The following is a 12,965-nucleotide window of genomic DNA, read 5'->3' on the forward strand; positions in this document are numbered from 1 at the left end:
ACCTGGGGTTTTGTAGAGGTCTGCGATTCAGACTAGCCTTGCTTCGGCTATCTATATCCTCTTCCCTGTATCCGCCTCTTTTATCATGTAGGATTCCTCATAAGTCAGGATGGGGGAATGATGAGGAATCCTGTCAATTTTTTAATTTCCAAAGAATAATACGCTATGTATTGTTTTGATCACGTGACATAATTATTTCTACCTAATCGGGGGGGTTTGTGTAATTTATAATATCAACTTTAACCTTTTAATGTCTTCTTTCTTTGATAAAAATTGCGATCTAAATAAATTTATAACAAGGTTTAAACATGAATTTTTTCTTTAAACTCTGAAAAATATTAATTTTAGTTAATAATCATGAGTAAGTTAATTTTTTAACCCCCGTCTTACTTTAATCTCTCTGCCTGATCATAAAATTTCCTTCGACGTGAGCTAAAGTCACTTTTTACCGATTTTGGCTGTTCGGAAATTTTTTAAATTTTGTTTTTTTGCGAGAAATTATGAAAAAATTCAAGAAAATATAAAAATTATAACATTTAGGGTTATTTGTTATTTTATTTGATTTTTTGTTGAAAGAAGATGTCATTATGGAAGTCAGGGTAAGAACTTTAATTTTTTGTTGTTGTTTATTTCCCATTTTCGACCGGGAAAACAAACCAGATTTTTTGAGAAAAAAAATTTCCAAAATTTTTGTTTATGCCACCCTTTTTGCATAAAACCTTCAGCAAAATAGAGACACTGGCTGAATTGTAATTTATTGATTATGGTTTTGTTGTCAATTGATATTTTTTGTTTGGTATGGCTCATTCTTATTCTTTCCAAATTTTAAATATTCTTATTTCAAATGATATTTTTTCTTTTTAATAGCTGGGAGATAAGACATTAGGACAACATGGCTCAAACATTTACTACAAAGAATTTTTTGTTACATCAAATTCTGGGGTTAGACATTATCGTCCTGGCAGATTTTATTTTGTTCAGAAATCCAAGAGGTTTGAAATTGCCATTGCAGAATTTCAGTTGATTTGGCATAATTTGAAGGACAGTAAAAACTATGCCTCCGTGAAACTCTATTTCAAACCTGAAAAAGATTTTGATGATGATGAAGAAGAAGCACATGGAATGGTAATTTCTTAACTTTATTTCCATTTATAATAAAGCCTTAAGTTTTTCATTATTTCACAAAACTGATGCCACAGTTGGGATTTGGCATTGATATTCTGATGTCCAATTTTTCTTTTGCTATAATATCTAGTCAAAATGTTGAAAAATTGTGTGTTTGCAACATGCTTACATTATGTGACAGTATGTGACTAAAATTCGCGCAAACTGGGGAGGCAATTTTAGATGGTTTTTTGGCACCCTCTATGAAAAGTAAATAGCTTTTTAAAAATTATGCGAGCGAAGCAAGTACAAAAATTTTTGGGGTATTTTCTCTCTTTTATGCTGAAAACTGCCATATCTAAGGTGTTAAAGAGTAAAGGGGTGCTAAAAAGTAAGCAGAGGCGTCTTTTTGCGTCCTTTTTATTCTGCGCCCCCAAACAAAATTGGCTGCTGGGGGGTACTGCCCCCTGCCCCTGCCACCACACTACTGGTGACAGCTTAAAGCAATTGGCAATAAAATCTACCCCCTCCCAAAAATTAAGATTCCTAACACTGAACGAGTTAAAATTAAATTGACAGAAAAAATCAAAATTACTAGTTTCGGATAAACTGCGACAATTTCAGACAAAAACAGAATGACTTTAAAACAATAAAAAAATCCAGATTGTATTTTATTTTGGTACAAAATCGCACCAAAAAAAATTGAATAAAATCTTCCGAAATTTACAATTTACAAGCATGTGATTTATTTCAAAAATCATGGAAATTTCATTTTCTTTATTATTTGGTTTCGTAAATTTGAAATTACACACCCCCAAAAGGCTTTTTTGCTCACTTTTAATTTTTGCGCACGTTTATTAATGTGCGAAAATAAAAGGCATTGCAGAAATTGATGGAATCAAGGTTTTGTGAAAAAGTTTTTAATATTTTAGTCCTTAGAGATCAAAGCTTGAAATCTTGCTTCAAAGTTTGTCAAAATTTAATGATCTAAACAAAATTTTTTGAATGTTTTTTTGTATATAAACTGGCAGGACTTAAATAGTCAGATTGTGATTGAAAAATTTTTTTCCTTGATGTAATTATTTTTTTGACGAATGACCTGGAATGACCTAAAAAATTAACGTTTAGCCTAAGGCCAAAGTTGACTTCAAATTTTCAGGTGTGTGATATCAATCTAATTTGTTGGGTACTTCTCTTAACTTTGAAAAATCATTAAAATTAAAAGCTAAAAAAATGAATTTTTGTGGTTTCTCAGGGTGGGTTGGTTTTAAAATTCCAGCCTCAGACATAATTGTCCTTTAGTGACATGGTGGTATACCCAAAAAACTTTGGTACAATGGGGGTACTAAAATACCAAAAAGGTAGTATCAGACTAGTTTGAGAATTTTTTTAGTGCATTGGTACTAAAATGAAAAGTTTGTATCAATTTTTGAATAATTTTTAGAATTTCTGATGATTATTCAAAATTTTTCACAATTTTTGCAAAATAGATTTTCTGTTGCAAGTTCAATTATTTTTGCTGTCAGTCCAAATATGTTTGATGTTTTCTCATCAATTCATAAATCAGCATCGTTTAATAAAAGTAACAATTTTAAATCAAGAAATGAATATGTTGCAAACATTTGCACTTTTTTTGAGAAAATTTGCTGCCCTGAGATAGCCTGGAGATCCATGCTATGATTTCTTATTCTATATACTGATGGCGAAATATATAGCATGGTATGGGCTGAGAGTTTGAATTTCCCAGATCCTAATAACGGTTGAAAACATAACCAATCAAATTTTGTTATTCTTTTATTTACTGGTCACACTTTCTTAGAGAAAGCGCAACTTCCAAAATTTGGTTTTTGTTTTAGTCATACCCGTCCTGTATACATCAGATTATAAAAATACAGCACGATTCTCCTGTGATAGCCCTGAGAAGGCATATATTTGTCCTGAGGAGACCAAAATTAGGTGGTCTCTGCATCAAAATTTTTTATTAAATATGTTTATACTAAAGGATCACTTATAATTTGGTAGATTTCAACTAATATCTACTTTTCAAGGTTTTGAAAGAGAATTTTTTTTCCATCTGTTTAAAAATAGATTTCAAAAGATTTCGTTTGAAACATACAATTATAATCTGTATTACTTTTATTGATATTCTTTTTTTTTAATTGGTTTAAAAAATTAACCAAAAAGATAAAATCCAACTTCCTATCGCTATGATCTGTTCCAGTGATGACCCCAAAATTTTGTTAAAATATTTTTTTTAAACAGTTTTCTACATCATTTTCTGACATACTTTAACTGATATAAATTGATTTCAAGATTCTGGCTCCTTTGAGCATCAAATTTGATCTGATCCTATTCTTTTTTTAGGGTACAAAATTAAAATTCTTAAAAATTGTTCTTTTTTTATGATCTTAAGCCGATCCTGAGCCTCATTATTCTCAAAAAATTGTTCTTATATAAAAATAATCATAACCCTCTGGATTAAGGGAGGAATGGATTTCGGAGCAAAGTCCAGTTTCAGGAAATTAAATTTTAATGGTCCATGGAGTGTCAAGGAGAAGGACTTATCAAATCATCAATGGAAAGGAAACAACATTTTTCTAGCTTTTTTCCTTTGAAGCCTGTGTATTATATCTAAATTGCTAGTTTTCAGTAAAAAATCTAAAATCTCAAAAAAATTTAAAACCATTTTAATTAATGCCATAGGTTATTAATTTAGGCAATTTTTGGTGCCAAGTTTGACCTGGATGGGTTTGAGGCTGAAAAATTTTACAGTCAACCATGAAAAGTTAGATCCTGAAAAATAACACACAGGTCTTTAAATTTCTTAAATTAGGCCTAACTTTAAAACATTGAAAATTTGATGGTAAAGATTTTTGGTTATCAAAATATTGTGAAAAATTTAATGAAAATTGATTTTCGAAAGAGATTCATTTGAAGGTAGATCTGGGTAGATTTATGTAAACATATTACCCAAATGCTTCCAATGAAGTTGCTCTATACATCTGAAAAAGAAATCGGGACCAAATTTTGTAGAACGCTTTTCCTCTAAAGTCATTTTTTTGCAGTAAATATTTATAATTAATTCAAGTACAATAAAGATAAATTATAGATTGTATCAAACTAAGTTTGATCCCAACCCCTGTATGCCTTTTTAAAGTGTATACTCCTGTATACTCTGTTTTTATAAGAACTTGTAGCTGCATGTAGAGACTTGGGTATTATTATTTTGCCAGTTCTCCTCATTCTCAGTTTCATGAGCTTGTGATTGAGCTTGATTGAGCTTGTCAACATTAGACAAATATCATTTATTTTGATTAAAAGGTTTTTATTTTAAATTTAAAATTATCGATTTTTTTTGTTTCAACCATTCCTATCATCAAATAAAAAATAGTTTTCCTTTATTATCATTACACATCACAAAATTATTTTGTATATGTATCAAATTTCAAGATTGTTTACGCAAAGAGTTTCTAAGGGTTTTTTATCAGCGCTTTAGCAAATTAATTAAGGCACTAAAATGTTATTTGTAATATGTTATTTTTTATTTGTATAACTTTACCGCTGGTAGGAACTTTACAATTAATTGCTTTCAGCCCCTTGATCAGGGATTTTAAAATAAATTATTCATTTTTTTTTAATTCAAAAACATAAAATTTTTAGAATATGATACTATTTGGGAAAAATCCAAAAAATCCAAAAAATTAACACTTTGTCTAGCCTGGTAGCCCCTCTACTGTATACAGTATTTCCTACCTTTGAAATAGGTAACTTTTCGTTAGAGGATGAGCATAAGCTTACACTTTTTTTTGAAATGAGTGTCGTTACTTTGAGATGGCCTTGAAAAAATACAGTTCACAAAATGAAGGGAAAATGAAAGCAAAAAGGCCTTTAGTCACTTGTAAGCAAAATCGTAGCGTAACTTAAAGGTGTAGCATAATTTGCATTGGCACCAAAGATAAAAGATGTCGACATCCACATATAAATTGTTTACTGTTTAACCCTATTCAACCTAGGCTTTTAGGGGCGGTTCAGAACTAGGGGGGGGGGGCTTTTCCTGTACCACCCCTTAACTTTTGATGTAGTGGGTCTTTTTGGATGAAATTTGGCACACAAGATCCTTGTCACGTAAGGTAACTTTTGCCAAAAAATTTTTTTGATGATGTCACTCATCATGCCCAAAGTGAGCAAAAACCGAAAATTTCCTTTGTTCTTATAAATAGCTATTGTATTCTAACAAAAGATTTAGGAAAAAGTTGCCTGAGTTTAAAATATTTTATCCTAAATATTCAATAAATTACGGTTTAAACGATATATTTGACATTAAAAATCAATTTGTATTGGAAAAGTGTCAATTTTTGTGACACGTTACTGTCAGATATGTCATCATGCTCAAGGTGTGAACATTTTTAGGTGTCAAATTTTTTTTTATTTTGAAGCTAAATAAAAGTTGGGAATTTACAGAAAATTTCACGGCAAAAGATCTATTATTTCAGGAGCTATTACCAATAGTTTGACCTCCGAACAGAATGAGCCCCACCCCCCCTAGGCCGAATAGGGTTAATGAACTTTCATTATTTTTCACAGTTCTCCTTGATCACAAATTATTTTTCTCTTTGATTTCATTTAGGATGAAGTTGTGGAAGCTAGCCGTCAAGTTGTTGTGGAATGTTCCAAATTTGCTGCTTGGGAGTGTACATCAAAGAGTTGGCATCAAAGCTATGGGACCACTCTGTATGATGGAGTTGAAGTGGACAAGTTAAAAGCTCTCAGTAAAAATCAACAGAAAATCATACATAGAAATGATAACTCTCTCCGAAAAGTGAAAATTTTGAATTTCCCGCAGTACAACCGGTACAAAACATGCATCAAAATGCTCAATCTTGGTGTTCCGATGACTTACTTTCAGCTTTTAGCCAGGGGTGGTTTGGACATCAAGAATTTGAACACTTTGATTTTATTTTCTAAGAAACAATTTGAGAAAGAGGACGTGGAAGACTACTCGCCAACACTAGACGTACCAGGTTGGTGAACTTAGATTTCAATTCTGATACAGATCACTTGGTAAATACAATTTTCAAGATTTCATCTAGAGAAATTTTAAAAATGCGGAACCCTATTCGAGGTTATCTGATAGTCGACGTCAAACTTTTTACGACACGCTAAAGGCTCTGAAGTTTGGGGAAATCTTTAACTAGGGGAAGGTTTTCATTATTATAAATTCGATCTCTTGATTACTGATAGACAACGTCCTTTTCAACTCTTTACCCAAGATTTTGATATCCTCATCTTGCTTTTTCATCAATTGAAAAACTTTACTTTTTCTGTATAGTTCCCGTATTCAAAGGTCGACCTCGAAAGCGGAAAAATATTCAAAACCCTTTCTCGAACGATGACGCCGTCACAAACAAAAAGATCAAGACAATCGACATCAAATCAAACTCTACGAAACAACCGACTCAAATCAAAATTGACCATAAAACGAATGGTAGAATCGGTCCTATTCTGAACAAACCGATTGAAATTCATCCGCCACCTCCTGTCAAAAGAGTGGTACTTGATCTTCCGAAACCTGAGCCTCCTCCTGGGCGAGGCGTACGTGGGAGAGATACGATTTGTCATGAAAAAAGAGAATACACATTAAAGGTATTATTTTTTATTTTTTATTTTGAAAGCAATCACAATACCCTAGAAATAACCACAATAATTCAAACGGGCCTTGTGAGAACGACAGAAGCCTAACCGTAGCTCGGACTTGTTCGGAGACCCATTTTGAAATTATGTTGACTCTTTTATTTCCTTTTGGTCTTATTTGGCCCTGAAAATCATCAATTTTTGTGTATTTCAAGTTTTGGTGCGAATCACAGGGGACTGATGTTTTTTACCTAAGTATTGCGCCCAATAGATAACATTTTTATTCACCTTGAAGTTTTTGACTGCGCTTTTTGACGATCCACCCTATTTCTGTTTTGTATTCTAAGTGTTGTTTTTATCTCTTGAATTGTTTTGAAATTCTCTAATAATCTTTCTTATCCGATTTTGATTGTTCCGTTTAGCCAGGATAATTAGTGTCGTGTAACAAATTATAAAAAACTGTAAAAACTTTCAACTGCGGTAGAAAATTTCGTTGAAAATCCTGCCGTAAAAAATCTGAATTCAATTAGTCATACGAAATGCTTCTTTCTTCGTTGTGAATTACTTCATTTTTCGAGGTCTAGAGCAGCTTCTGTGTGAATATTGAAAGTCGTTTCTTGTACAAATCAATCAATTCGACGTGTTTGATCTTGTCTTAGCTATGAAGCAAATTTGACACCAAACGTTTTTTGATAATCTTGTCAAATATAATTAAATGCCAAACCATTTCTTACTGCGCACTGACTTGAATTGTCCTAGCAGCTTGAACTCAATACTTCTAATGATTCCAGGAGAATACCCGGTTGTCTAAAGTCGTCATTCATTCCTTATGTGCCATTATTGGAGGCAAGGAAATGCAAGGTATAATTTAAGAGGAAATAGGATGTTCAGTTGATTTAAAAAAAACCTTATTTTGCGAAAAATCCTTGAAACCAGATGTTGTTTTTGTGTCGTCAATATTGCTATCTTAAATCAACCTGTTTAAATACCAGAATATGAGACTTTTTTTTAATCCAATGAGTTTTTCTTAGGATAAAGAGGAACACCATCGATTCTCAGAAGATTTGCATCGTTACATGTTGAACAATGGAACACCGATTCTCAAGATACCACGTATCGGCTGTGCGCCAGGTAAGGATTGAGGAAAAGCATTTTTTCGTGGTTTTCTGATTATTGCTCTGTTGATTATTTTTTGCAAATAATGCCTTTATTATGTAATACGATAATTGAAGTTCTGTTGTTTAGCTTCATTTAACTTCTAATGATTTTCGAAATTAGAACACTTGAATAATTTTGTGTCCATTTCAGATGACGATGGATGTTAGGAAAGTCTCAAAATTTCTTTTATCCCTGTTTGACCGATTGTCGTTTGCTAAAATATTTCTGGAATTCGAAATAAATGCTCAAATTATTTCAATTCCTTTTTTATTCTTTTTCAAGTCAACCCATTGGTTTTGTACAGAGCTGTCATGGATAGAGGCGGATTTGCACAGGTGAGATAACCATCCATGATTTATTTATCGTTTAAAAAACCTGTACGGGTCAACAATTAACGAAAACCGTGAACGTTTATACGTCTAAAGTATTCAATAGTGACTTTCATATATTAACCCTATTGAGACCCCTGGTATGACTGATACCTTTTGGAACAACCCGCAGATTTGACCAGCGTAATCGAGGACGGTAAAAGTGCTGATTTACTGTCGTCTTCAGTCCGTATAACTCTATCTATCCCTATCCGTCACAGGAAAAACGCCATACATAAACTTGAATTCTTGCAAGGCTTATGAAAAAGTAGGTGGGAACCAATGGTGTCCCCATCGAACTTAGGAGGATTTTTTTTCTTGTCAAGCGCTCACCCTGGGCGCTCACTTGTTGCTATCATCCTCGAAGGAAGTACTTATGATTTATCATTACGTTTACATAAACCCAATTTAAATGATTTTGTGGTCTCGATGCAATATCTAGATTTTAATTCGATTTTCAAATCGCAATAAGTTTGGCCACTTAAACTAAACTTGAAAACGTTGGGTCTTTCCTTTGTGACTTTCCATTGTCATCTTGTTGTCAAAATTAGAGAGTTGATGCGTGTTGTTGTGCTTATAAATCGCTCATATTCTGATTGCGTTGATCTTAAGTAAGTATTCAAGCTTCATGTTTTGAACTATCGTTTAATCTGGAGAATTTTTTAAATTATAAGATTTTTAGCATGTAGTTTTAGAAAGCTCTACGTACTGGAAATATATACTCGCTACGTATAATCTTTCCATACAATATAAAGAAACCCGAAAACTGTGTTTGGCCGTTTACGATAGAAAAATGACGCAACCAAGACTTGTGTGTGTTAAAGGTTTTTCAGTGTATCATTCTTTTTTCGCAGGTAACATTACATCGTAATTGGCGAGACGTATACGATTGTTTGGGCCATTCCACTATGATCACAAACGCTGCTACTGCTACAAGGAAGCTCTATGAACGGTAAGTACCGTATTACTTCAAATAAAACGCCCGCGCCCCGGGCGTTTATTAATTCATTTCTTTAGGAGGGGGCATCTAAAAGGAGGGAGAGTTTATTAAATAATCTATAATGAAGGTCACTTTTAAATGAAGTGTGAGTTCGAATCATAAGTTAGAGATGAAAAACAGGTCAAAACCAGTTTGAATTCAAAAAGAATACAATTGTTATCATATATCTAAAGTTTCTCTTATTATAATTCCTTACATCTACTTGTATCAAATAAACTCCCCTCCTGGAGGGGAGGTGTTTATTTGAGGGGGCGTTTATTGAAAATTATCTCTCAAAAGAGGGGCGTTTAAAATTTGGGATCGTTTATACGAAGTAATACAGTACTAAAGCAATTGCCTATACAATCAAATCTCGTTAATTCAAACTCTATCATACCCATTTATCTTTGATTCGAACTAAAATATTGGTAAACATTTTCCCTCAGCTGGGAAACCGTATTCGAAAATATTTTCTATGTTGAATCTTTTTCTTATTCGAGGAAATGTTCCCTTTTAATCTTTAGAATGTTGCTTCCCTACGAGAACCACATGCGTAGTAACCCTGGGAACCCTGGGAAAAGAATCAGTGACAAACGCGCTCACCAAGCCACCCTACCAAAATTCAGTTCCAATGATCTTATACGACCTCGAGAACATTTTGAACACAAGAATCCTGAGCAACAGACACACAGACAACAGCAACAACCTATCGTTATCGCACCAAAAGTCCCGCATGTTAATAGTATGCCACAAAACGCAGTTAACAGTGCGGAAAATCTCTCTATTTCCTTAATGATGTCCAAACAACGTGGTCGCCCGTCTAAGAAATTCCGTAACCAAATCGAAAAATTACGGTCTCGTCAAACGATGCAACTCAACGAAGAACAGCAACACGCCCCGATGTTTGCAGGTAAAACCGCGCGCCTACCACCCCGCAAACAACCCTGGGTTAATGAACTTAACGTTGATATTGCTTCGCGTCAGCACACGGAAGTGCCAATGTCTTCAAACCCCGCATTTCGCAATAAAGATAAAGAAAGGCGGTTAAGTGATAGCTCAGATATAGAGCTTATTTCTCCGCGTCGGGGCACGGAGATCCACTCGCCGCTTCGCCAGGGACGCCGAATATACCCTTCAACTAAAGATTCAGTGGGTACCTCGTCAAGTGGAACGAACGGGTTTGTTCCGGACGCTTTTGTATCAAATGTACACAACTCTACGGATAAAGAGCAGCCTAATTCACAGAAAAAAGGTCAATGCGAGTTCAAAATTCAATCAGTGCGTAGCTTAGCAACAGTTGACGAAAACAAGCCTTCATCTTCACAGCAACCGAATGAAGCAGCCTCTTCAGGCACCACCCAGTATGTTCATTATCCTTACAGTACAACGAACACTTATGAATATATTCCAACCAAATTCTATTCTCTAAGTGGTTCCAATAAACTGGTACCCATTAACGCTCTACCTGTTGGAAACTCGGGAAAACAACCTACTCAGAAAGCAATGTTCCGCGATGCTGGATTTTCGATGCGGACTTTTCGACACGATCAATCTGCAGACAACACTTCGTACAAAATCAAATCGACTGCTCTTAAAAATCACGAACCTTACATAATACATCACCCTTCGCATTTGAATAGAGGTTACCGTGAAATTCCGGGACAATATCCAGTTATTTACACGCATCAGCCGGGTGTGAGAACCACTGGGAAAAGTGAGCGCTCTACAAATTACGTAAGGCAAGATATGCGGTACGTCACGAGTGCTCCCGTTGACTATAGCCCACCAAATGGTACTATTGTTTACGGTCGTGTGCAACCGCGCTACGAAAAAATCTCCCCACGTAGTTCCGGGACAACGTCGACGCGTGGGCGAGGGCGTGGACGTGGACGACCGCCGTCACGCCCATCTTCGTCTACAACTTACGTTAAATACATCGATCCGCCGGCACAATCAGTTCAAAAGTGGCCTGCTGGTACAGAGCTATTGAAAGTTAAAGCCCATGTTAATATGTGATTTGTCCATTTTGAATAGGTCGATGAAAATGTTTTATTTAGTGCTTTGTTTGTTTGTTCAGAATATCTCTCGTAGTTTTGATTTTTCGAAATTTTTTAATTTTTTATGTAATACTTTTTACTTCGCTTGAATGATCAGGAACAAATGCTTTCTCCTTCAGATGCTTCTATATTTCGCCTGATTGGTAGTCTGAATCGCAGACCTCTATAGACAATATATTGGTCTATCAGAAACTTTTTTCGCCAGAAGTTGACCAGAAGCCTACCTAATGTGCCTCGCCTCTGTTTTTGACCATCAATAAGCCTTCTTTTGTCTATATACTTAGCTTTTCAAAGTAATATTGTTGCCTGTTTGGTCGATTGGATGAAAGGTTAAACCTTTAAGTTAAGGCTTTTTTTTTCACTACAAATTAATCGAAAGCGGTTTAAGTCATTTTTTAAAATGGATTGTAAAAAAAACCTCGATACACGCTTTTTTTTTATAAGAATGGTGTAAATCCATTTCATCATGGATTTTCTAAACTTTTTTGGGAAAATCATCCTGAAATATTCTTACAGCATTCTTAGGTTAGGATCCTATTCACTGGATTTAATATTTAGTACATACGTCTCAAACATAAATTTTTGTGAAAGGAGTGAGCCTTATTTGGGGGTAATTGACAATTCAATTGAAAATGCTCTAAAAATGACATTCTTAGCTTGAGTAGCAAAATTCCATGATGGTGATATTCTTAGCATATTCTTAATTTTTTGGCCATTTTTATCATGGACATTCTTATAAAGTGTATTCTTATTTTAAAAAAGCGTGTACACGTCTCGACACCTGAAGATATTTAAATTGAAAATTTACTTCAAGGTCATTATTTTTATGAAATTTCGTTCACTAAATGATTATATTTTTATGCAAATGTACATAAAACCCTAAAACAATCTTTATTTTTTCCTCTTTTCAGTTTTACTATACTACAAGGCCTACAACGTTTACTTAAATTTTGATTTTTCCAGTTCAATTTTTAGTTGTAGTTTTATATAACTCCGTTTTATTCATTTTTACAGTAACAAAGTTTTTTTAGGAATTATTCTTTTATCGTGTACAAAGTATTGTAGATAGATTATCACTACTCCAAAATCGAATAATTTTTTTGATTTTTGACAATTTTTTCACGCCCTCAAGGGGCGTTTTCACCAACGCCGTCTCTTTCTAGCAAGCATTCTATAATGTACTTATTGAATTCAGAGCTGCAAATAACGGGTAGTGATCGGTAATCATCAGACATTTTTTGGTTTCCACCGGCCATTTTGAAGAGTAAATTTTACTTTTGTCCGGTGAAAACTTGAGATGGCTTGTTGAGTAAATGTAACGAAGCACTTTCCCTGCTCTGTTTTATTTGTTACTTGTTTTATTTTCTCATAATCAGTAGCATTCAATGACTAGAGAAACATTTAGTGGTATTTTAAACCTAGATCTTGAGCTATTTTGTCACTCCAAAATTTTTTTTAAAATCACTAAACAAGTCACAGATGATATTTTCTCAAAGGCCTTTAAAGAATAATCAAGAAAATGATTACCATGTCCATTCTAAGTTGATTATTTATGTTTATACAGATTTTATAATATTTATGTAGTTAGAATATTCTTTTTGGTTTATTTTAGAGAAAACAGCTTTTACCTTTAAAATGGTTAATAGGCTATACAGTTTTTGAACATAC

At 33.8% G+C, this 12,965-nt stretch overlaps 1 protein-coding gene across 1 annotated transcript; it reads left to right on the forward strand.

Moving 5' to 3' along the window:
* The first annotated feature begins 447 nt into the window (after window positions 1–447).
* Window positions 448–11,413, forward strand: LOC136811625 (AT-rich interactive domain-containing protein 5B-like). Its single transcript, XM_067068250.1, has 8 exons — window positions 448–599; window positions 868–1,125; window positions 5,732–6,125; window positions 6,434–6,747; window positions 7,767–7,866; window positions 8,176–8,228; window positions 9,116–9,213; window positions 9,765–11,413. Exons 1-8 carry the CDS (start codon window positions 588–590, stop codon window positions 11,254–11,256), a joined length of 2,721 nt encoding a protein of 906 aa, XP_066924351.1. The 5' UTR covers window positions 448–587; the 3' UTR covers window positions 11,257–11,413.
* Window positions 11,414–12,965: the final 1,552 nt, after the last annotated feature.

Source organism: Clytia hemisphaerica, unplaced genomic scaffold (assembly GCF_902728285.1).
Source record: "Clytia hemisphaerica strain Z4C2 unplaced genomic scaffold, Clytia hemisphaerica genome assembly, whole genome shotgun sequence".
Classification (NCBI taxonomy): Eukaryota; Metazoa; Cnidaria; class Hydrozoa; order Leptothecata; family Clytiidae; genus Clytia; species Clytia hemisphaerica.